Source organism: Scardinius erythrophthalmus, assembly GCF_964197995.2.
Source record: "Scardinius erythrophthalmus genome assembly, chromosome: 25".
In the NCBI taxonomy this organism is placed as follows: domain Eukaryota; kingdom Metazoa; phylum Chordata; class Actinopteri; order Cypriniformes; family Leuciscidae; genus Scardinius; species Scardinius erythrophthalmus.
The window spans coordinates 7,809,318-7,835,357 of record NC_138245.1 but is presented as its reverse complement, the minus strand read 5'-3'; the positions used below and the strand labels follow the sequence as shown (position 1 = coordinate 7,835,357).

The following is a 26,040-nucleotide window of genomic DNA, read 5'->3' as shown; positions in this document are numbered from 1 at the left end:
GTTTAAATAATATATGTGTGTGTACTGTGTATAATTATTTTGTATATATAAATACACACACACATGCTTGTATATATTTAAGAAAAATGTGCAATTTTTATATAAAAAAATTATATTTATATATAATATAAATTATATATAAATATATACAGTATATGTATGCAAATATTTCTTAAATATATACATGCATGTGTGTGTATTTATATATACAAAATAATTATACACAGTCCACACACACATATATTATGTAAACACAAACTTTTATTTTGGATGCGATTAATCGCGATTAATCTTTTGACAGCCCTAGTAAAACTATGTCTACTTGTAAACAATGCATGGCATACAACCGATGACACTGAATCCAAGGCTCCGTTTACACCTGTATGAAGATGCGTTTTGGTCGATCGGATCACAAGTAGACGAGGGAGACTCATTCCCGTTTGCACCTGGTGTTTTAATCTCTTTTGTCCACTTTCAACCACTTCTGTCCTGATTTCTTCGAGGGGAGGGATTATGGGCGGGTAAATGTACAGGGATTTTCAGATCTTTCGATCTAATGGATATATGATTTGCATATAATCACGCCCAGAGATGACGGAAAAACATGGAGAGCAGCCGCTTTCATTTCTGCTTTGACAGCCGCAAGATCACGGCGTACGCTGCGAGTGTGTGTTAAAAACAGAAATGGTGAGAGTGGTCGAAAGTGGATAAGCTCAAAATGTTTAAGACCCCGTTTCCACCTGTGTTTAGCGTCATCAAAACGCATCTTAATACCAGGTGTAAACAGGGCCTAAATTCAACTACTATGGCTCTACGAACATGTTGAATCAACTATCTTGCACATGACAGCAAATCTAACCTAAACCAGAATCCACCATCTGTACATCGTCAGTGACTGATGAAACTGTTCACTGAGAGCCTCCAACAAAACAGCATATTACATCTAGGTGATATCCACAAATGGAGCAATATCAAAAACAGGATACCCTTTAAAAAAAATAAAACTGCAGATGAACTGCATGTAACAGTAAATTTCAAGTAATTTGTACGTAAATTTAAAAAAAGTTCTACTCTGATATTAGCGTGACCTAATAAATCCAGGTATAAATAGTTGAGCAGTATATAAAATTGAACCTAAAAAGGGAAGGAAAAACAAGTAAACAACCCAAAGAAAACAACTAGGTAGCCTATTGAAAACTGTGGAATGATATGTGGCCACGAATTAAGAATTCATTCTCTTTTTAGTAAATCGTGGCCATGTTGAACTAATTTGTTCCCTTGCTTTGAATTGATTTAACAAAAACAAGGAAGCAAATTATAACAATGTGGACACAATTTAGTAAATCGAGGGAACCAATTATTATATGGCGCACAATTTCCTTAAAACGAGGTAAAATGTGCTGACGTAAGAATTCTTCATTTGTGCCAACGATATGCATGTTGTTGTTTTTTATGCGGGACTCCGTATTAAACTAAACCCTAATTAAAACTGGTCCAAGGGACAAATCAAAATGATAGGAGGCATACTTGGATCACTATTCAGCCAGAATTGACCAGGCATTCTTTCTTTACAGTGGTAATGCAGTAACCTGTATTACGATACAATGGCTATTTTATCAAATGATGACCAGACACTGAATCAACTGTAACCATCAAAACACACAGGCTGCTAAACCTGAGACGAGGACCAGTGTAACCGAGGCTCTCATACAGTGGTCCCGAACACGACCCCGTCTAATTCCTGATCGTCAGAGTCGTCCTCGCTGAGTGAGAAGTCTTTGTGGTTGGAGAGGCGGCTGGGACTGCAGTTGGACTCTCCGTCTGTGAGAGAGCTGTTGGTCGTGGGCTTCCCCAAATCTCTGACAGGCCCCATTCTCTCTGCCTCGGCCATCTGGGACAGCATGCTGTCCAGCAAAGGACGGTTTTTGCAAATGTTGTCCAGCAGCTGACATCGGTGTTGTAACTGTCCAATTAGAGAATCTTTTTCCTTAATCGTTTGGTTGAGTTTATGGATGGACTCCTCTGATTGACAAAGCTTCTCGTGAAGGAAGAAAATCTCTCTACATGAAAAATAAAGATAGCATTTTCAGTCAGCAAATCATCCTATTAATTAAATCTGTTGGACGCAATTTGCATGCAACTAACTGCACCAATCGGAATAACATCAATTTGTAGGACAACAGCTAATTACTCTCAATTGTTCATTTTTTTTTTTCTTGTTCACATCACAGTGAAAATGCAAATAGAAAATATTAAAGTGTACTGTGTTTTAAAAATACAAGTTGCTATGTAGGACTACAACGCTTGTCCAATTCGTCAGTCACTTCATAATGATAACTCTGTCATCATTTACTCACCCTCAAGTTGTTTCAAACCTGTATGAATTTCTTTCTCCTGCTGAACACAAAAGTATATTTTGAAGAATGTTGGTAACCAAACAGTTGATGGACCCCACTGACTTCCATAGTATTTGTTTTCCTACTATGGAAGTCAATGGGGTCCATCAACTGTCTGGTTACCAACATTCTTCAAAATATCTTCAGGAAATTCATACAGGTTTGAAACAACTCGAGGGTGAGGCCTAATGGGCCTGAGCTAACATGAACAAACCCTTGTATTTTTTAACTAACATTAACAAAAAGTTATAACTTCTGAAAACAAATGTAGCTATTGGAATCATTCCCGCGTTACAATCATCAGCCAATCAAGGTGGTCACTTCAGTCAAGCTCGTGCATGAATGACGTCATCCATAGCAACGAAGACTCACTCTTAGTTTAGGAGTTGTCATTTTTCTTTACTAAGAGTAGGTCTGAAATTGTGAAGCGTTGTGAATAACTTTTAAGAGAAAACTCCTAGCTAAAATCTTTTAGTGCAATTTAGGAGTACTCCTAGTGGTAAGATAAGATGCTTTGTGAATACGGCCCCAGTACTTTGTTTAGGCTTGGTTTGTAGGGAATTACAAACCTGCGCACATATATTCAAACGCACATAACTATAGAACCAATTCTAAATGCGTATGTGAACGCCATCAACGTTTCTCACAGGTTTGCGTTTAAAGTCTGTGTAGAGAGAATGGTGTCGTCTTAGCGGCCCCTAATTTAATAACAAATGATCGTTGCGACGGAAGCGAATCAATCAAAACTAACTTTAGCTGGAAAATAACTTTATTAAAGAACCGCTATAAAGCCAAAACAATCTCTTGTTACCTTAAATTATACGTTTATCTCTGTAAAGCTGCTTTGATACAATCTACATTGTTAAAAGCGCTATATGAAGATGACTTGACTGCAACTTATTTAAATATCGTGATAATACCGTATATACCGTGATAAACGCTTCAGCAATTATCGAAACACTTACAATTTGATACCGTCACATGCCTAGCTGCTACATACGAAAACAAAATACGCTTAAAGCAGCTTTAATGGAGCTTTTTGATTTAGCACAAATTGATTTTTACAAATGCATGGTTTTCGTGTCAAAAAATAAATAAGTAAAAACTATTCTGCGTCTACAAAACAACACGCTTGTGTAGTTGAGGATGTCGATTATTTCCCCTACTTGTCCTTGGCCTCCGTGATTTGTTGCGTGGCCGCTCTCAGTTGCTCGTCTTTGCGGATGAGACTCTCCGCCTGCTCCCGCACGGTGTTCTCCGCCTCCTCCAGCCTGTGCTCCAGCTCGGAGACCCGCCTGTGCAGCGCGGCCAGGTGCGCGTTCGCCTCTCGGATTTGCACCGGCGACGGGGACGACATGTCCCTGGACGTGCTGCTGCTGCTGCTCGGGATGCGGAAGACAAAAGCACCGGTCCAGTCTCCTCTCTCATCCACGAGAACGCCACGCTGCCGGGCTGATCATCTTCTGCGGGTCTCGGACGGGTCCAGATCCAGACTGAATGAAGCTGAACTATCTCTCAATCTCAGCATGCGTGATGCATAAGCAGCGCCGCGCCGTGCGTGTCTTCAGGAAAGCTTCGCGTCTATAACACAGTAGCGATCGGCAATGCGCAGTTAAATGCAGCGCAGAGATTTATAACATTGTCCTATATAAGCAGGCATTGCAGTTTGTGTTTTTGTTTTTCCAGGCAGCTGACGTGTCATCTCCACCAACTTCATAGCAACCTGTAGCTGCTGACCCGGAAATGATTTTACAGCCTCTAGGCAATCAGAGTAGCAGAAAAGAACAGACAACAATGATCACAAACTGCACTTTCCCTGCGAGGAACTAAATAAACGGACTAGTTATCGTTTGGGACTGTGCATTTATTACAATATTATGTCAAGACTGACACTTTGTTTTCTTTTTAAATTATTTTTGTAATGTGCTCATAAGCTCAAACATTTAAATGTTTTAAAATATGCCTAGGCTAATTAGGTAAAAATTCAATTTATTAGATATTTAAATGATTGTATCAGTGATTAAAATACGTAAATAATTACTATCAGTGATTTCCCGCCAACACTTACCTCATCAAATAAAGCAGCAAGTCTCTGACATGAGTTGTTAGTCTTGGATTTATGAGTAAAATACAGTTTGTGGTTCCGATGTTTACATAAATTACGTAGAGTTATACCCCAATTGTGACTTTAAAGTTACATGTAAACAAAAATAATAATAATTAAAATCAGCCCAACAAGATGCTTTGATTTATTTAATTAGTTTTTCAAGATTTAATGGGGTAGATGGCAATGCGATATCGTTCATTTTTATCACATCTAGATCTGAGATATAAAACTATATTTATGCAGATTATAGTGTATATTTGAGTTTGTTTTAGTTGTTTTTGGAGGGTGACAAATACATTTACAAGTTGTTACAACTGAATCGCAAAATAAAGCCAGTAAATTGAACTTGATTCTCTGGTACTGTCTGTGGTTTTTATGCATTTAACATGCTTTCCGTCAAGTAAATAAATAAACCAGCAAAGGTGTTGCAGTTCCACACCACGCCGACGAGGGGAAGCAAAGAAACACTTCTTGAACTAGACCACATCGTAACAGCGCTCGAAGAAGAGGCTGAGCAGAAACTCTCGCGATATCTCAGTGTGTCCTTGATGCAGAGACAGAAATGGGCTACTGGGATCTAGAAGAGGGCAAAGACTGCGTTTCCAAAACATGGATCACCACGAAAGTAGCCACAGCCATGGGTTAGTCTGATGGACGTCTGCTCTGTAGGGTTCCTAAAGGAGCGTAGTTTTAAACCTGTGCATTGGTAATGCGCCATAAAGGCTAAGCTGTTAGCATGTACACTCGTTAGTCCAGTAGTGAATACAACAAGCGCACTATTTTCTCAAATTCATATTTTTCTGACAGTTATTTATTTGTTTCATACAAAGGTTTTTTTATTTTATTTTTTTATGGCAATGTATCTCAAAATGACTAGTAAAGTGGATATCGAGATGGTCACTATGGCCTGCTTTATAACACAAAACCTAACGTCCTTTAAAACTGCTGTTGTTCTGCAGGGCTGGTGGGTTCTGCCTACCACATTGTGGCTTATCAGCCTGAAACAGCTGTCGAGGCTTTGACCAGAGCAACATCAGCCACTGCCACCATGGGTAAGAGACACTTAATAAACTGTGCTCCGATTCATGCACCCTGTGTGCCGAGCAGAAGTGTTAACAACAGAGACATTTCCCTGAATTATATCGAAATTATTCAAATGAGTGCAGTGGGGTTCATAGGAGTTACCTGGGATTCATAAATTTTGGGGCATCTCGCCCGGGGGGCGGGGTTACGTTCTGCGTCACTTCTCTCATGCGGGTTCTCGTCGACCAGGGTCAGCGCGCACACAGGCAGGCACAGAACTAGCTAGCGAACCTAAGTCATAAATCTAATAAGTTATGTTTTTTACAACACGTTTTTTGATGGAAAAGTGATGTTTAATTTCCATAGTCTTTGTTTAGTGAACGAAAGCGAAATCAGGAATTGCGGTCTTTCAGTTTGTTTATCGTTACCTAGCTACCAAGGGTTTAAGTTGTACAAGATGTGCTGTAGCCTTAATTATTTACAATGGCCAAGTCGCGTTTCATATTAACAGATGAATAGGCTTCGCTCAGTTTATTAAATACATCCAACCTGAAAATCACGGTAGGACTGTGCAAACAAAGTAGACTATCTGTCTAGCATTGCCATGTCAGTGTATTGATTCATTGTCCCATCATAGTTTGTAAGAGACATTTCAGGTTGGATGTATTTAAACTGAGCGAAGCCTATTCATCTGTTAATATGAAACGCGACTTGGCCACTGTAATTAAGGCTACAGCACATCTTGTACAACCGAAATGGTTAGCGCTTTTACCAAATATCACTTTTCATAAGGTATGGACATTGCCAAACAAATTTTTGTTTCATAATAAAATAGAAGAAATCCATTTTAAAAATATTCACCGTTATTACCCTTGTAATAAATATCTAAGTAAATTTTACAGTAATATTTCCCCACTATGCTCTTTTTGCCAAGAGGAGGAAGAATCTATTTTACACTTATTTTACTTATGTTCTTATACTAAACAATTTTGGCTTCAAATTTCAGCTTCCATATTTCTTGCATTTCATCAGTTATGTAATATTTCTGTCAGTACGGTTATTTTTCACTCTGATGTCTCTGAAAATAAAAAGCTAGATGATATATTAAACTTGTTCTGTATGATGGGAAAATACCACATCCACAAAGCAAGATACCTTAAATTCAAACCTAGTTGCAAAATTTTTGCTTATGATTTAGTTATTATTGTCTTCACTTCAAAAAATCCCCTCCAATAAAAAAGCTTTGAAAACATCCTGTATTATAGAACAAGTTTTATGTAAATTGTAATTGTATTTTATTTACTGTTATTATTTACTTTCATTTTCTCTGTATCCCCACATGTTCATGTTCATTGTTTTGTGTTATTTCCATTGCATTGATTTATATTGTAATGCAATAAAAAAAAAACATCTTGTACAACCCTTGGTAGCTAGGCAACGATAAACAAACTGAAAGACCGCGATTCCTGATTTCGCTTTCGTTCAAAACAAAGACTATGGAAATTAAACATCACTTTTCCATCAAAAACGTGTTGTAAAAAACATAACTTATTAGATTTAAGAGTAGGTTCGCTAGCTAGTTCTGTGCCTGCCTGTGTGCGCGCTGACCCTGGTCGACGAGAACCCGCATTAGAGATGTGACGCAGGACGTAACCCCGCCCCCCGGGCGAGATGCCCCAAAATTTATGAGTCCCGGAGTTACCTACCTACCTACCTCCCCATTCTCATTAGGCCTACTTAAATGCAGATATATTTATACAGTACCGGTCAAAAGTTTGGAAACATTACTATTTTTAATGCTTTTAAATAAGTCTCTTATCTTCATCAAGCCTGCATTTATTTGATAAAGAAAAAAAAAAAAAACAGAAAAAAACTAATATTGTGAAATATTATTATAATTTCAAATATTGATAATCTATTTGAATATACTCTATAACACACATGTAGTCATTACTCCAGTCTTCAGAATCACATGATCCTTCAGAAATCATTCTAAGATGCTGATTTATTATCATCAATGTTGGAAACAGTTGTGCTGCTTCATTTTTCTTTTTCCAGGATTCTTTGATGAATAAAAAGTAAAAAAAAAATAGAAGAGAATAGAAATTTATTTAAAATAGAAGTATTCTGTAATAATATACACTACCGTTCAAAAGTTTGGGGTCAGCACATTTTGTTTATAAAGAAATTAAAGCTTTTATTCAGCAATAATGTGTTAAATTGATAAAAAGTGTTAGTAAAGATATGTTGTTAGAAAAGATTTCTGTTTTGAATAAATGCTGTTCTTGTGAACTTTTTATCCATCAATGAATAGTTACATATACAATTTTACGCTGTCAGAACAGTAGATACATTAATAGAATGTTTTCAGTTTAGACTGGGTGTATCAGATGACACACATATACACTTGCTGTAATAATTAATTTCCTGTTTGCTACCCTTTCAGCTGCCATGGGTGCCATCTTTGGAATGGCCACTTGTCTAAGTGCACAGGCCAGAGATGCACCTGAGGACCCGACTAACTATTTCATTGGTGGATGTGCTTCGGGCATTTTCCTCGGGGCACGGAGTAAGTACAGGATTCACATGCTTTTTTAATATTTTCCTTTTTTGAGACGAATCTAACGAGGTTTTGCTGGTGTTTTTAATGTTTAGCACACAGTGCTGTCACAGGTACGGCAGCGTGTTTTGGTCTGGGAACTGTGGCTATGCTCACCAAGGTTGGAAAAACAGAAGGCTGGAGAATAACAGGACCCCCAAAGCTGTGACCTGATATGTCCCCTAGTATTTGATGTGTTCATATTGTATATTGCTCTCATAAATGTATTAAGATTAAAAATTAAACAATCTCTGGATGTACTCCTAATGTGTTTGACACAGAGTATTTTCTGCTTTGACTGACTGCATTTATTACAATGTGTCTTAGGCCTGGTTTCACAGACAGGTCTTAGATAAAGCCAGGATTAGGCTTTAGTTCAAGTAGTTTTTACAAACATGCCTTTACTGGTGTGCATCTACAAGACAAAACAATGACACTGACATATTTTAAGAAATGTCCTAGTTGCTTTCAGTTAAAAAAGCTCAAACAAGCATTTTAGTATGAGAATAGTCTTAAGCCTTGTCTGTGAAATCGACCATTAATGTTTCAAAGTTGCCACATGAAACATTAATACATTGCAAAACAGCCAGACCAACACACAGCAGCCTGCTGGTTTATAGGATAAATCGTGTAGTGATTATTCTCACCAACAGGAGGCGCTGCGAGCTACGCTGACTCTACGAGAGTAGAGCTAACGTTACGCTATCGTCAAATATCAAAACAAACATCCTTATCGCTTTCAAGGTAGTAACATACTGACTATGTTAAAGTAATACTGTCTGTATGTGCTCTATAACAGCGCCTCAACAGGGTGCGGGATTGTTTTGCAATAAACGTCCCCAAAAGTTCACAAAGTAAACGGTTACTAAACTAAACAATTAGGCTACACTAGCAACAAATACATTTGCAGAATACACACAGGCTACTTTCTGCTTAAAATAAACCTAAAAAGGAAAATAGCAAGCCCAATTAATGGTAGTAGCCTGAAGGGGGTCACACACCGGACGCGCAGCTCAGCGTCGCGCCACGTCTAGGACAACTGTCACCTGAAAATCCGATAATAACATCAGCAATTTTCTGATTTCTGTAAATAAATATAAAACTAAATGTATATTGCAGCACAGGGTTAAGTCCATATATACATTAACTACGATTTGAGACACATAAATGTAAATTTAATATAAAACTATTTAAATGGGGCAGGATTTTGAACACGGTCCTGAGCCGTAGCTGGGCGCCGCGGACAGACGCCGAAAGGCGCCGCCGGTGTGTGTACTCTCATAGAGAATAATGTGTTCGAATTTAAAAAACGTGGCGCTGAGCTGCGCGTTCGGTGTGCGACCCCCTTAAGAGTAATTTTCAAGCACAAACGAAACGCATCATTTGAAGTTAAAAACAAAGTTGCTGTATGAAGTAGGTTCTACTTTTCATCATCTCGTTTCGAGATCCACCTATGGGAAGGGCATCCGTACCTGACCTCTGCAGAAGCATCCAATTGCACCAAGTCTGGCTAGACAGACAGAAGCGCGCAGCCAATGCCCGGTAAGGCCACACCCCCTTACCGAGGCATATAACTTCTCCACGCACTGCTATTCCTCAGTTGACATTCGCTTCTCGCGATCTCTGCTCTGACACAGTTCGGTTGGATTAACGTTACGCTGCTCACTTTCGAGTCTTCAGGAGGACATATCGCCAGATCAGCCAGACGTGAGTGACAGTCGTTTCTTCAGCCTATCCGCTGTGTTTTTTGCATCCGGAGCCGCCCGCGCTCTCGCTGTCCTTCACCTGCTCCTCCTTACATGGCTGCCCGCCACGTTTTTTTCCGAGTTCTTCACCGCTGGCCCACCCATGGCTATGTGACCGTCTAAACCGCCGCTTCTCCGGGGAACTATCACGACGAGCCTGCCCGGCCGCGTGTGGTGCTCTCATCGCCGCTAAGGACCCTCTCGTTCTGCGCGGTCTGCTTGGGCTTTACACGCTCAAGAAGCTTAGGAGAACCCGGAGAATTGCGGTCATTGTAATTGCTGTAACGTTAGCTTTTACTAAGCCGGCTTTTAGTTGCACGATCCCGAACGCCGTGCTAGGCCTTTCTGACTCGGATGGAGGACACGGTGATGATGACGCGCTACCGGGGGACTCCCGGAGCGCCACCTCTCTAAAATATTTGAGCTGACATCAGCCCAATCCGCATTCCCTGAAGAGGACATCTTCGCGGGAAAACCTCACTCTCGTTGACGAACCGGCCGGTTCCGATGACGAAGCTCGTAGCGTCCCGCTAGACTGTTAACACGGTCTCACGGGCCTCATGTGTTACGATCACGTGTTGAGGTTTTCAATTTACGCCTTCCTAGGAAGGCGGCCCCGAACGCAAGCGGCCTGCCTGTTGTTCGACCGTTGGGAGTATCGAGCCCGCCTTCACGGGCCACGAGCCCTCCGGATTCTCTCCCGGTCCCGGTCCCGGAACCCCTGTCCAAAAGACATAGGGTCTCCCGCGGACGGTCGGTTAATCCCGTCTCGTGGCTGCCCAGCCCGTGTGTTTAGTGATGCTGTCGTGAGGAAAGTACATAAGCAGTGTAACCACACCGCAAGCACTTGGTTCCCCTATAAAGTTATAAAGGCTTCGGCCCCAGTGTTTTCCCAACACAAAACACACACATCACTAAACAACACATTTAACAAACGAATCAGATGAATTTGTGCAGATTTATATATCTGCCAACATAGAGAGCAAATCTCTCTATCCCATGCATGTTGCCCTGAGTCTGTCCACAAGAGGGCGCCATTGCCTCACAAATCAACCAGCTGGGCTCACACAGCTCAGTTGCGGCTGCCCAGCCCGTGTTTTTAGTGGACGTTGTGTGTGGAAGGCTTCGGCCCCCTGTGTTCCCCAACACAAAACACATACATCACTAAACAACACATTTAACAAACGAATCAGATGAATTCGTGCAGATTTATATATCTGCCAACATAGAGAGCAAATCTCTCTGATCCCATGCATGTCGCCCTGAGTCTGTCCACAAGAGGGCGCCATTGCCTCACAAATCAACCAGCTGGGCTTACACAGCTCAGTTGCGGCTGCCCAGCCCGTGTTTTTAGTGGTGTGTGTGTGGAAGGCTTCGGCCCCTGTGTTCCCCAGCACAAAACACACACATAACTAAATAACACTTTAAAACAAACAAATTAAATAAATCCATTACTTTTCTGCCTGCACTTGAGACTGCCCAGTTCATGTGTTCAGGAGATGTGTGTGTCCCCCCCCCCCCACACTTACAAATCAGGGGGTACTTTGTGAGGGAAAGTTTAGCACAGTGGACACCACACTATGTTCCCCTCACTCTGTCAATAAAGGCTTTCGGCCCCAGTGTTTGCCCAACACAATACGCACAAAGTTACGAATCAAATGAGAAAACTTCTTACTGCAGAGAGAGGAAATCCCTCCGAACCCCTGCATGTCGCCTCTAGTGTGCCCACTAGATGGCGCATTTGCAAATGAACCAGCTGGGCCCATACCGCCCCGCTCCGGCACGAGCGGGGGCGCTCGCGAGTCACGAAGCGGCTTGGCAAGCCGTTTCAGCGCCCGAGTGGGTTTTGCGTACCGTAACCCAGGGTTACAGGCTGCAGTTTGCAATAAAACCTCCAGGTGTTCTCTCTTCTCACACAGAAGAAAACGCCGCACACATTCTGAAAGAGGAAATTTCCTCCCTCCTAAACAAGGGAGCGATTCAGATGGTGCCACTCAATCTGATAAACCATGGTTTTTATTCCTGGTACTTTAATTATCCAAAAGGCGTGGCGCCCACCCGCTATATATTGGACCTTTGAGTGTTGAACAAACATTTAAGGAAATACAATTTCAGAATGTGACACAAGGCTCTCTCGCCCGTGCCATAAAGCAGAACGACTGGTTCACATCAGTCGATCTGAAAGATGCTTTCTTTCACATAAGCATCTACCCTCCACACAGGAAATATCTTCGTTTCGCCTACCAAGGCATTTGTTACGAATTCACAGTTCTTCCGTTCGGGTGCAATTTGAGTCCCCGAACTTTCTGTGTGCGGAGGCGGGCGTGGCGCCCCTGAGACTATCAGGGCTGAGAATTCGTACTTTCATAGACGATTGGCTCATCATAGCCAAATCAAAGGAGAAGGTGTCGCTGGTCACCGGCCGGGTACTTGCGCACATCACATCCCTCTGGTTCAAGGTGAATGCGAGCAAAAGCAATCTGACTCCCAGTCAGAATGTTATTTTCCTGGGCTTGGAATTGAACTCAGTCTCCATGCAACGCGTCTCTCTCAAGAGTGCGTTCGCTCGCTGATGGACTGTCTGTCCCAGTTCAGAGAAGGGGCGAGAGTACAATATCGCAATGCCTCAGGCTGCAGGGTCTCATGGCTTCATCTATCCAAGTTGTGCCGTTGGGTCTCCTGAGAATGAGAGCGTTCACAAAATGGGTTTTGTACACTACATTTCAGCCCGGTTCGTGATCTCTGCCGCTCGGTAACGGTGACGTGCGCCTGCTCGGCGGCCCTGCGCCATTGGGAGAGCGAGAACTTTTACGCACGGGGAACCCCCCTCGGGACGGTTACGATGCGGAAAGTTGTGACGACAGATGCGTCCTTAACAGGCTGGGGAACCACCCAGGATGGCAGAATGCTGAACGGTCTGTGGCTGAGCAGACCACGTTCAGCGCACATTAACTATTTAGAGCTTTTACCATTTGGAAAGCTCTGAATCATTTTCTACCTCGCCTGCAGGGACATCCCGTTCTAGTACGGTACGATAATACCACGGCAGTGGCTTATATCAACCGTCAGGGCGGCATGTGCTCGTCGAAACTCCACGCTCTAGCTTACAGGCTTTTGATGTGGAGCAGACGGGTTTTTCTGTCATAACGCGTGACTCATGTTCTGGGCATTCTGAACAGAGCCGCCGGATCTGCTATCGAGGGGAAACCCAATCTACGGAGATTGCCGTCTTCACCCGCAGATAGTGGAGATGTTATGGATGAGATTTGGACAGGCAGTTGTAGATCTTTTCGCCTCGCGCGAAAACCACCATTGTCCTATGTTCTTCTCGCTAAAGGACATGGAACGCGCCCCTCGGGGCAGACGAACTGGCCCACCCATGGCCCAGAGAGTGCTGCTGTATGCTTTTCCTCCCCTGTGCCTGATGATTTCACACTGGCCAGGGTGAGAGAGCACGGCCTGTCTCTCATCCTGAAAGCACCCAGGTGGCCCAAAGCCCCGTGGCTGGCAGAGATAATCCCTCTCTCAATTCTTTTTAATAAAAAGAGATGAACATGGTAATAACACTAACATTCAAACCTTTTACATTTTCAATACTGATACGCTGCAATATGGTTTCGTTTAAAAATATTATATATATACATACATACATACACATATTTTTACACATATGCATATTTTGCATTCATTATAAGAGTAAAAAAAAAAATAAAAAAAAATAAAAGTGGGGTTTGAGACACTGCAGGGTTTTTTTTTTTAGTTGAAAACTTAAAATTACATGTAAAATTAAAATAAATAATTTTACACAAAATAGATAAAAAATAAAGCACTTTCGAAAAATGCACGTTATATGTTCATCTGCATGTCCAATAACTGACATTAGAGAGCCATGAACATGCAAATGTGTTGATAAATGATTAAAATATTAACTGAAAATTCTCAGTGGCTACTTCAAATAAATGTCATATCAAAGGCCTCCCCCCTCGCACGGACATACTGTCCCAAGCCAACAGGGAGATTTACCACCCCCATCCGGACAGGGTGGCTCTCTGGGCCTGGCCCGTGAGAGGACGAACCTAAATGCACTCGGGCTCCCGCCGCGTGTAATCGCCACTACTCAGAATGCCAGGGCCGTTTCCACACGATCCCTATATGGCTGTAAGTGGCAAGTGTTCGAAGGGTGGTGTGATGGGCGTGGTCTCACATCTTATCAGTGCTCTGTGTCTGATATTTTGTGTTTCATGCAAGACCTCATGGAAAGAGGCAGGTCCTTTTCCACCATTAAGGTCTACCTGGCTGCGATTTCAGCCTGTCATGTGGGTTTTGAGGGCTCCACCGTCACACCCTCTAACCCGCAGTTTTATGAAGGGTGCACGCCGCTCTTTGCCGGTCATCAGGGGATCTGTTCCAGAGTGGGACCTCTCCATGGTGCTGGAAGTGCGGCCTCTGTATCTTTTGAGCCTCTGGGGAGTATTTCCCTTAAGCTGCTGTCCCTCAAGACAGCTTTGCTCTCGGCCTTGGCATCTGCTAAACGGGTCAGTGAGCTACATGCACTCTCGGTTAACCCCTCGTGCGCCAAATTCTCCCTATGTGGAGATAGGGTTTCCCTTAAGCCTAACCCGGCCTTCATGCCGAAACGCTTCCCTGCGTTCACTTTGGAGGTTTTGGAGCTATCCGCTTTTCACCCTCCACCTTTTCGCCTCCCCGGAGGATCAGAGGCTGAATGCTCTGTGTCCCGTCCGTGCTCTGCAAGCATATATGACCAGGACCAGTGCTTTCCGCAAGTGCTCTTTGATTCAAGGGCTCCGCACAAGGGGAGTCCCATTCCAAAGTAATGCCTCTCACATTGGCTTGTGGACGCTATACTATGGCTTATGAAGCAAAGGGAGTGCAGCCCCCAGGGGGCATCAGAACTCATTCCACAAGGGGCTTAGCCGCCTCTTGGGCTTTGTTCAGGGGAGTGCCACTGCAGGACATCTGCTCCGCTGCCAGCTGGGCCTCTCCTCATACCTTTGAGCGTTCTACCGGTTGGATGTCACCAGAACCTCGGTGGCACTCTCGGTCCTAGGGGTAGGGTCCTCTTAGCCCTTTCCCACAGCCCCGTTGGGTTAACCAACGAGGAGTGAATAGGCCGGCCGGCCATGTTCATTCCTGTCACCAAGCATTTGCATTCCTTCTTGGGTTTAGCTATGTGCATTGGTGGTGCGGGGGCCATTATCATGTATGTGTCTCATGCATGTTTCATGCCCTGCTTGTCCACAGCAGTTTAGCGTGGCGTCATCCTTGCAGGGTCATGTTTGTGGGACGTGTCAGGCACCGCCTCTCTGAGGTGACCGTCCTTCTCTGGCCTTCAGAACCTCACTGTGAGTGTATTGGGCAATCGGGGAGCTGTCCATGTCTCTCCCATAGGTGGATCTCGAAACGAGATGATGAAAGAGAACAATAGGTTACTGTCGTAACCCCGGTTCTCTGAAACATTGAGTGGAGAGATCCACCAGCGTTGCCCCGCTTGCCACACGAGAAGCGAATATACTTACTGAGGAATAGCAGCGCGCGGAGAAGTTATATGCCTCGGTAAGGGGGTGTGGCCTTCCCGGGCATTGGCTGCGCGCTTCTGTCTGTCTAGCCAGACTTGGTGCAATTGGATGCTTCTGCAGAGGTCAGGTACGGATGCCCTTCCCATAGGTGGATCTCGAAACGAGATGTTTCAGAGAACCGGGGTTACGACAGTAACCTATTGTTATCTTGTGAAAATGAAAATATTAAATACAAGTGTAAAATGTTAAAATAATTGTTAAATAGTTGTATTTATAAAATAGTTTTGAACTGCTTTTTATTTGCAATGGTTGAGCGGAGATGTTTTTTTTTTTTTTTTTTTTTCATAATTCAACACTTGCACCTTGGAACCTGTTTCAAGGTTTGCGTTCTCGAGCCACCAGGCACTGCTGTTGTGCGGTAAGACAGTTATATGTTCTTTGCAGCGGAAGTGAATCGATCAAAACTAACTTTAGCTGGACAATAACTTTATTCCAGAGCTGCTAAAGCCAAAACAATCTATTGAGTATTCACCCAGACCATGGTCTATACGTTACTTTAATATCCTATTATCTCTGTAAAGCTGCTTTGAAATTATCAGTGGAGTTTATCAACAAATAAATAATGACAAATAAGCCTATTTGTTGGCCAAGACAGTGATATTTTAATGACATATTTTATACATTTGCTTGCTGTTTTAAGTATTGTTCTGTTTCGAAATAGTTTTGAATGATTTAATTTAAGTGAAAACCCTGTTACAGGCTTTTTAAAGTTAAGACAGCTTTGGCTACAACATGTTCAGTACACTAGATCAATATGGTAGCTACATCGCAAACAATTAAAATCATTTAGCAATTATCAAAGTATATTCTGGATGTACTGAAGGGTATTGGAAGCTTTAGTGCTATATAGTGTACACGTTGTGGTGAGTTCTTATTGCAGCCACAAGATGGCGGCGTTAAACCACTGCTCTATTTTTGGAGGGAAAATAAGCCCAATATAATTCAAATGACTCACGTCAAATGATTATGATTACATGAATCATTCACCATTTCAAATGCCAAAATATATTCGTATTTTGGAAATCATTTAAAAAGTATATTCCTGTAAAGCTTAATACTGGGCCCCCAAGTTTAATTTGTTAAAATAGTTGAGTTGATATTAGGGGTCTGGGCCTCATATAGATTTGTTTGAGCAGTTTCCATTTGTTCTATTCAGGGAGAATATGTAATTACAGGTATCTGGGGTGGTCTTGTCTGGCACAAAGTAGAGGTGTGTGTGTGGCAAACTCAGAGCTGGAAATCAAACAGTAGTGCCTGAGAGTCTCCTCATGTATGTGTGTGTTAAAACCAGCACAGCTCTATTATCACCAGAATGAAGACTGTGCCAAGGTGTTGCAGTTTTATTAGAGACCCGTTGAGTTCACTGGACCGTATTTACAGGTGATTAGCACAGCGGTTACTGGGAGGCTTTTAAATCATTAATGAGATGTGAGAAACAGCTGTTTGCAGTTTATTTGGTCTCGGCAGCTGGAACAAGCAGGGAAAACACAAGAATCCGGGAGATTGATGTGTTTGCTTTGGCATTTACTCTGTTGACAACCACAGAAACAAAAAAAGTGTCAATTATATCCATGAGGCTAAAAGCCAAACTGTAATTAGCAGACACGTCCTCATCTGGACCTTCTCAATCTGCTAATAATTTGATCATGATATTGAAGTTGCAAAACAACTTCTTCTGTAAAGATAAGCTACCCTGTACAGGTTTTTGTATATTTCATCCAATAATAATGCCCATTTGGAAACACTTAACACATTTCCTGAATTTTAAATGTGGGCGTTCTTAGTAATTTCCTATTCTGAAATATGGTGACAATAAATGAAAGCATGAAATTAAAGAAAAAAACACAAAAGAAAATGTTGAGAAGCCTGTCAAACCAGCCTCTCTCTGTTAATGTCTCCACTCGTGGGATTAATTATGGTTGTTATGTGAAATTTGGCTCATGGTGGCATCATGTGATTGTAATAATGAGCTGGAAACTATTGAGTTCCAATTTTTTATTTAACGGATTACAGCTCCAACAGCACTGGCAGTGCCTTACAGAATTCATTGAAGTGGATTGCAAGAGTAGAAATCCGGATTTTAAAGGTGAAGTGCTTAATGTTTTACATTAAAATACTTTCTCCCCAAATGCTTTTGAAGCTAGATGGTGTAGCTACATCTACCAGCAGGGGTTTAAACTTTTTAATGTCAAGTAAAATCAAAAAATTATGATGATGATGATGATCCCCAAATATGATGATCCCCTGTGAGCAACACCTTTTCAACACACACTCATTGCAGTTCATAACTACATTTTAGCAAGTTGCAAATACGTATGAATTCATATTATTTTATTCGTACGTTTTCATAGACTATGCTTATGCTCTAGTGATGTTTATGTTTAGGTGTGAGATTATGCTTCTTCTTTTTATTTAATTTTTTTTATCTTAAGTTTTCGTACGAATCAAATCTTACTAAAACCAGACTTCATTCACCCCAATGGAAAGCATATTTACACTGTCTGAATCGTTCCTTATGCCCTAGAATGAACTAATAGTAAATGTGTGAACAAGTGTATGTTACATGAACAAGTGTACAATAATGTTTATACAATAAAATTATAATCGCAATTAATCATCATTATTTCCAACCAGTCTTCAGAACGCAGAATTAATATAAAATTTGGTAAATATGTTAAAACATGTTGTGTTAAGCTTAAGTTTTGTAACATTTAGTTACATTTTATTTTGATGAAGTCTCCTTTAGAAAATGTAACTATATGTAATTTTACAATATGTCAACTAACTCTCATTAGAGTATTAGTAGACTGTTAGGGGTCAGTAGAATAAGTTGACATTTACTTGAAAAGTTACTTATAGTCAGTAGAATGACTGTTGGGGGATTATCACAATAAAGTTAAAATAAAATTTGTGGGATTTTTTCTTACATTTTCCAATAGCCCTAGCATCTCCTTGCGGAACTCAGCCGAGGGTTCCTGGACCTCAGTTAGAAATAACAGAGTTAGTTGACATGTAAGTGCAACATTACTTATAATCAACAGAATGTCTAAAGGGGACCATCAGAATAAAGTTTTGATGACACTTTACAATACGGGTGCACTAATAATCATTAAAGCACAGATAATCATGAGTTAATGTATGGTTCATGGAGAACTAAACCATTCATTAATGATAACTGCATCAGCAACTAATAAAGAGTCTGATTAATGTAATATATGAATTGCTATTAATTAAATGTCATCATGATGTATTATTCCTTAACAACAGTAAATTAATGTGTTAATTAGCTGTGGAATCCAACTTCCGGTTGTCTGCTTTAATCAATGATTAGCTAATGATTTGCAAATATATTTACTTTGGGGAATGTGTTGTATTGCATCACGCCACACACAGTGTAGACAGCATCACTGATTATAACTGGTACTTTTGAATCCTGGACCTCAAGCTTCAGCCAGACATATTCCTGTGCCGTGAACAAGAAGACACTGGATGTGCCATACAGTGGAATCCCGGTTGTAAATTGAAATCCATGCTTAGTGTGCATGGCAAAACCAAAATTGCATATTAATTAATAATGAGTTAATAGTCATGTGCCTCAACAAGTAAAGTCATGATATAATGATATCTTTGCAAATCATTAGCTAATGATTAATTAAAGCAGACAACTGGAAGTTGAATTCCACAGCTTTGACCCTTTGTGGTAATCAACACATTAATTTACACTATTAGTTACGTTATACTGTTAAGGAATTAATACATGACACATGATTCTGATTGGTCAATCGTGCCATCCAGTGGTGTGTTATTCCTCGATAACAACCGCTGAAAACAGACAACACTGGCTCATCCGGGTTACTGAAGTCAGCAGCGCTGTACGCTTGTTAGGAACGTTTTTTTCTTCATAGAAGTTTTGCTTTTGCTGAGCTAATAAAATATTAAAACTCAGTCGAATCAGTATTTTGTGAACAGTTATTTAATTATGCCATCCAGTATCATGGCCTCGCTCTCTCTCGTTTCACACAAACGCAGCTGCTGCCATTTTGTGACTATTGTTTTGTACACTGTTGGATTATAAGATACAAACAGATACGATTTTAAAACAGTTTCATCTCAGATCAATGTCTCTTATCCCCATAATGATTTATGTGAGGAAATTCTGTGTAATAAGTGGTATGACTGTATACCGTATCTCTTAAATGTCCGTCTAGTTTGAACTTGCCGCGCTAGCAACTGCACTCTCACGAAAGCTTTATTAGCTCTTTAAAGAGCTAATAAAATATTTCAACTCAGATCAATATTTTGTGTCTAATTATTTACTTATGTGGCAAGTAGCCGTGTAATAAGCTGGATAATGTACATCCAGCCGGCTGTTATCTCAGAATAAACCCCCGACAGGGTGATGAGGACCCTGACGCGAAGCGGACAACAACTGGCTGGATGTACATCATCCCTTGCTTATTAGTGCACTGCACACGTATTGTAGAGTGTTTCCAAATAAAGTGGTACCTAACATTTGGTAAAAATTGCTCAAATTTTCCATAAGCATCCCATTGCGGGCCTCAATGAGGGTTCCTGGACCCCAGTTGGAAAACTCTTGTGCTGACCAGGCAAACCCTGATCCCTTGTCCCACTAAAGTTATAGAAGTATTTTGTTAGATCTTTAAACAAGAAAAAATCAGTTATCAGCACAATAATGATCAGTTTACCTCTAAAACAAGCGGAGGATTGTAATATGAAGTTCTGCAGTTTCTTGTGGCCTCTTTCTTTCTAATGAGTTTGCTGGGAAAAGAAGCTGACATGAGCTTTCTTTTGCCACTCTGCTTTTATTGATTAACTCGCTGGCTCGATTTCCTTACGATTGAACGCATAAGTTGGAATACAGGTTCATCTTTGTCAGAAGTGCTGAATTTCAAATCAAAATGCAACTTGGTTTGGCAGATTAAAGACAAAAACTATTTCTAAAAATGGTATCCATATCCTGGTGTGTTCACTGCATTAGGAGATTTGAGAGAGCAGCTCGCTCAGCGTTTTAAATGTAGAAATGCCTCAGTCTCAGCGGAAGCCCAAAAACAGTTAGCATCGACCCAGAGCTCTTGTGCGTCAGGGGCATCATTCTTCTGTGTCAAGAGTCCGATTCTGCAGTTCCTGATGCAACAAACTACTCTGTGATAAATGCACAGATCAGAAGGGAGAGAGTGGCTCTCGTGGAGCTGTTTTCTTCATAAACCAGCTGACAATCTCTTCAACTCTGACCTGAGATATATGCAGCCGGCTTTAATGGATGTGATCTTTTAGAAACGTTTCTGATATCAGAGCATGTTAAAAGCCTCTCTCCATTATAGCTGGCAGTTTGATAAGCCGCTCAAGGGCCTGTAGGACAGCACATCCTTAGTTATAATGAAAGCGACTGTGGGACTTTTATTCGGCTGGTTCTCCAAAGTCCAAGATGTGACATTAATGAAATCTGTGTTGATAAATAATGAAGATTTATAGATGCTTATATCTGCTGGTGATGGTTCAGAGTGGGTGTGTGATGGACAGCGCTATTGACGTCCTCTATCCACTTAACCTAATGGACATTACTAGATGCCCAATGAAATGATGTCCAGAGTGTACATTTACTGAAACCATGAACTAATCATTTTCATTTGTTCTGACTTGGGGAGTCCAGGTAGTGAATCTCAAGGGGGGATGGAGTTCCAGTTCAAAATGTAGAGGATTTCCTTCTGTAATCCACATAATAATCTCTAAACGCTTTGGAAATTTGCAACCCCATCTCACAGCAATTTGTACGAATTTTAAGAGGTGACTAATTCATACGTATTCATTTGACCTCACTTGTACGAATTTGTAAAATTTTTGCTAAATTGTACATATTTTAATATGAATTTGTACGAATTACCTAACCCTGACCCCACTCCTAAACCTACCCATCACTGGGGTTTAGACAAATTAGATGAATTGGCCACCTTTTACTCACTCGTATGAATTCGTACGAATTGGTCGTGACTCGTGAGATAGCTTTGGAAATTTCATAAATAAACATGCGCGTAATTTGCACGGGGGTTACGGGGGTTATGACCCCCCCAAAAATCTGATCCAGCTAATATAACCCCCCCCCCCCCCCCCCCATATTAAAATAAATATGAAATATTCCGAATGAATACTTTTGTTCGTTTTCTTTATTTCATTTGCCAGCAAGAAAGATAGTATCATATTTTAAATAATCTGTAATGTACTTCCCGCCCACCGCACCGCCGACTACTTGGTATTACCCAACCCGCTTTCTCTACCAAGTTTGTTCACTATATTGCGCAGTCGCTGGGATGAATGGTTGGAGAAAGCTGACGGTGCATGCTAACGGATGGAAAGATGAAAAAGGACACTGAAAGGCAGCCAGACAACGATTTTTCATTGTTGGTCGACACCATTTTTTACAGTCTATGGTCGACACCAGCCAAAAAGAGGAAAAATCCTGACCAAACGGAGGTGCGTTTCTCAAAGTGTGAGGCGCGGGCGCGTGCGCGGCCCACTGCTGGGGGGGAATAGAGACATGACAAATGGGGCGCGACAAACAGGTTTTGTGCCCATCTTTTTAATTCCTTTATTTATTGACCATACACTCAAAACAAAACAAAGACACATTTAAATGTAAGCCTTGCTGAACCTTTTTACACGTAAGTTTAAAAGTAGTAGCTAGGCTATCACTTTATGGTTCCCATGGAGACGCGTCATTCATTGCTTGTCACACCGCAGCCACAATAGCGCTGAATGAATGACTGATGATCTGCTTTTATTTCTTTTTATTCAAAATTTCACAAATTTGTTAGCTATAGCAGGATATATCTGATATTCCGATTGTCAAATATGTGCAAGTGGATGTGTTTTGTTGTTTAAACACCTTTATAACGATCGCGTTAGTTGTATGCGCAACGTATTTTAGGTAAGTTATCTTAAAATACCTAAAAACAAAAATACGTAAATTATTAGGAATTTACCACCTCCGGCTCAATTTGAGATTATTATCATTATTTTTATTTTTTTATAATTTTTTTGTTCTTTTTGCAGTTTGCAAAGTGACAAAATGAATCAAAGCACAACTAGTCCACACTTTCCCAGTTTCTGAATTTGATGTTATCAGAGGCTAAATGCAAACACAATTTTTTTTTATCTACTTTTGAGTCTTATTTCATGCAAAGTGATAATATAATTGCACTTTCATTTTCTCTCTTTGAAAGTTTTTAATGCTGTTATTTGATGTTAAGTTTTTAAAATGTGATGTTAATAAAATACATTTTAACAGATAAACTTAAAGATTTTGTTAGTGGATGGTGAGTTTTGGTGATGCCCACCAATATGTGAAATCTGTTCAGAATAAAGGTGCAAGCTGCACTCCAGTGTGCCACCCTATATTGTAATATTGAGAGTTGAATTGTGCATAATACATTTGCTGCATGTAGGTGCCAATACAGTGATGCAATTGATTAATCTTTAAGTTTTTTTTTTTTTTTAGTTTTTTTTTTATAAGATATTGAACACACAAAAAATCAATTAATTGGAAGCTGCCACTGCTGGCTAGTGCTTAAACACTGTGTCATTATGGCATAAATAGTCAAGTGAACAACTGCATTTACGTTAAGTAGCCTAAATCAGTAAAAGTATCACAATGTATTTCTAAAACAGGAACGGCAAATTACCTTTTACACAAGAAAATTATTCAATAAATAAATTAATAAATATGCAGCGAGTTTAACCCCCCCAATGGTAGACCCAAAGTTACGCCCTTGTAAATAAATATAGTGGGCTTTTCTGCATCTATGTTCTAAAAAATATAAAATACGGTATGGTCCTTAATAGGGTCGCTCCAGGGAATATCAGCCATTTCCACCACTGCTTATAACTACAATTTTGAAGTCTTGTATATGAATGTTTTTTTGGGGGGGACAGAATAACGTGTCGCTTAGACTTCCATTGTAAGTGCATTACTGTAACATTTTGTTTGTTTTTACAAAGTAACAAAAAAATATGTTTTGTGGTAATTAACAGCAAGCTGCCCATAGAGTTTAAGGGTGTGTTCACAGTTGTAGTTCAGTTCTCTTGGTTCTTTTGGTCAGGACCATAAAAGAAAATGATACATTTAGTCCTGGTTCACGCTAAGCATTCACACTGTCATTTTAAACACCAAACACAGAACTTGTCGAACATCCAAAACAATACTGTGTTCTGAACTAAATGTGATGGAGCTGACAACTTGTGAAGAGCTTATTAAATGTGTAAAGGAGTTAAAACAGGGACAGGAATCCCTCCATCACACACACTGACACACAAACTATGATCTGCTGCGAGGAGTCGCGTTTCTAATGCCTATACAGAACTGTTATGGGCAACCTCTCGACTATGACAAGAAAAAACAGGTATGCTGTAACGCATCTTGTGACATCATGTCCTGTTTTTGATTTGTTTACATGTCTTTGGTCCATGCTGTGTTAATATTTAATTCAGGTTGTAAAATGTCATGTGGTGCAACTTTACAACAAGTATATATTTATGAGTTGATAATCCAGGATAATTGGGGGAAAAAAAAATTTCCTTAATTGAAAATATTTTTACAGTTGTTTTTGAAAAATAAAATGAATATGTGTACACTCACATATATTTGTCAGGGTTATGTCTAAGTTTGTATAGTTTCATTGTGTTTTGGTTTAATTTTCCCTGTCTTTCCTGTGTTCCTGGTCATTATTAGTTTCCATAGTTCCTCACCGGTTCTTAGTTGATTACTCTGTCTGTCTATTTAAACCCTTAGTTTTCTCTGGTCATTGTTCCAAGTCATCTTATTTAAATGTGGTTGTGTTATTCTGTTTTCCTGCTTGTATCCACTTGTAGTTATTATTAAAAGACTGTTTGTTTGTAATCCTTCGTCATTGTGCGCTCATTACAGCCACACAGCATGACAGAACACGGAACCTATAAGATTTTAAAAATGGACTTACCAGAAGGCCGATTGCTCTGCTTAGAGCAGGAGCAGCGTAACCTCGAGAACAACACCAAGGACCTTTTTTTGATCTGGCGTGCCTCACCCACTACCCAGATCACTTGCTTTGCGTCTTCTATTACACCAGCCTCAATGAGCAATCCAAGGCACTCCTACCCGTTGATGGACCTAGGGGGAATTTTACACCGTTCGTGGAGTGGGTGCTGGTGAACAACGGATCTCCCTTCACCATCTACCCTGCTGAGAAGGACATCACCAGCCCCACTCCAGACCCAGAGCCAACAACATCGGTCCCAGTGAATGTGTTTGTGGATTTCGAGGGAATGGAATGGAGCCCCCCCCCCACACTCCCGCCACTGAGACAGAGCAGCATATGGCCTCTGGGAAATGTAATGAGGATCTGGTAAAGGATAATCCCCATGGTCTCCCGTCTCCGCAGGGACCGCACAGCTCCAAGTCTCCTGCGTCTCCAATGGTCGCACCCAGCCTCCCTCTCTCACCTCCTCTACCAAAGACAGCCAGTCCTTCAGCCCCACCTCCGCTGCCTCCCTTCAGTCCTTCAGCTTCCCCTCTGTTGACTCCACTCTGCTGCATGGATCTGCTTCGGGTCTTCCGGTCTTCGGTTCCGCCTTGGCTAGAGGATCCCCTGGCTCTGCCTCCAGCCGCAGAGCCCATTACTCCACCTCAGCTCACCGACCAGGCGGCTCCACCTTGGCTCCTCAGTTCCTCAGCTCCAACTGAGGCCGCCATCCTTACGGCTCAACCGGTCTTCCTGATACCTCCAGCTCCTTGGTTAGTCGCCACTCTGCCTGCGCCACGGACTTCCGGGCCTTGAGCTGTGCTCTGGCTCTCAACCTGGCTGTTCCTGCTCTCGTCTCCTCCCTAGCTCCTCCCATCGTCATCACCGCCCTGGCTTCTCCCGCCGACATCTCACCTGTTCCTCACCTGTTCTTAGTTCTGTTGATTATTCTGTGTCTGTGTGTTTAAACCAGACGTTTCCTCTGTTCATTTTAGTTAAATGTGGTTGTGTTGTTCTGTTCTCCTGCTTGTATCCTCTTGGAATTATTATTAAAGACTGTGTGTTTTTAACCCTTTATCATCGTGCGCTCATTACAGACACACAGCATGACCGGTTTCAAGGTGTAAGGCAATTTTTTAAATTTTTTTGATATACAGTATGTATATATGCTTTTTGTTCGATTTTCAGAACCATATGAAACCAACATAAATAAAAAGATTTGGTTTCTAAGAATGTGGCACATTTAAACTAATATTCATTTATTTATTATTTTCAGAATCGTGAACACTGTTGTGCCATTGACCCATATTCCTTGTAAGATTTAATTCTGACAATCACTGAGGTGTTTTGAATGACTCAATGGGCAGCACTGTGAGCAAGCTAAGATAAGAAAAGAAAGCTCTGTTAAGAAATGACCATTCTTTAAATTTAGATTGTGCTGTTGACTTTAAAACAACCTCGGTTAGAAACCCAGTGATTCTGTTTGATGGAATTTCAGCCATTCGTGCCCAGAGTTTTCAAACTGTAGTAAACATTAGCATACTTGTGCATTTGTGGATTTA

The 26,040-nt window shown here is 41.1% G+C and overlaps 3 protein-coding genes across 4 annotated transcripts in view; 2 read left to right on the top strand and 1 right to left on the bottom strand.

The window, feature by feature from the left end:
- Window positions 1–26,040, top strand: part of pole4 (polymerase (DNA-directed), epsilon 4, accessory subunit) — a 349,858-nt gene that overhangs the window by 173,294 nt on the left and 150,524 nt on the right. The gene's annotated exons all lie outside the window — the stretch shown is intronic.
- On the bottom strand, window positions 778–4,214 carry vmac (vimentin type intermediate filament associated coiled-coil protein). Its single transcript, XM_081357577.1, has 2 exons — window positions 3,563–4,214; window positions 778–2,060 (listed from the first exon to the last, which is right to left on the bottom strand). The coding sequence occupies exons 1-2, from the start codon at window positions 3,751–3,753 to the stop codon at window positions 1,706–1,708; spliced, it is 546 nt and encodes a 181-aa protein (XP_081213703.1). The 5' UTR covers window positions 3,754–4,214; the 3' UTR covers window positions 778–1,705.
- ndufa11 (NADH:ubiquinone oxidoreductase subunit A11) lies at window positions 4,846–8,392 on the top strand. The gene is made up of 4 exons (XM_081357578.1): window positions 4,846–5,144; window positions 5,463–5,555; window positions 7,973–8,095; window positions 8,182–8,392. The coding sequence occupies exons 1-4, from the start codon at window positions 5,066–5,068 to the stop codon at window positions 8,292–8,294; spliced, it is 408 nt and encodes a 135-aa protein (XP_081213704.1). The 5' UTR covers window positions 4,846–5,065; the 3' UTR covers window positions 8,295–8,392.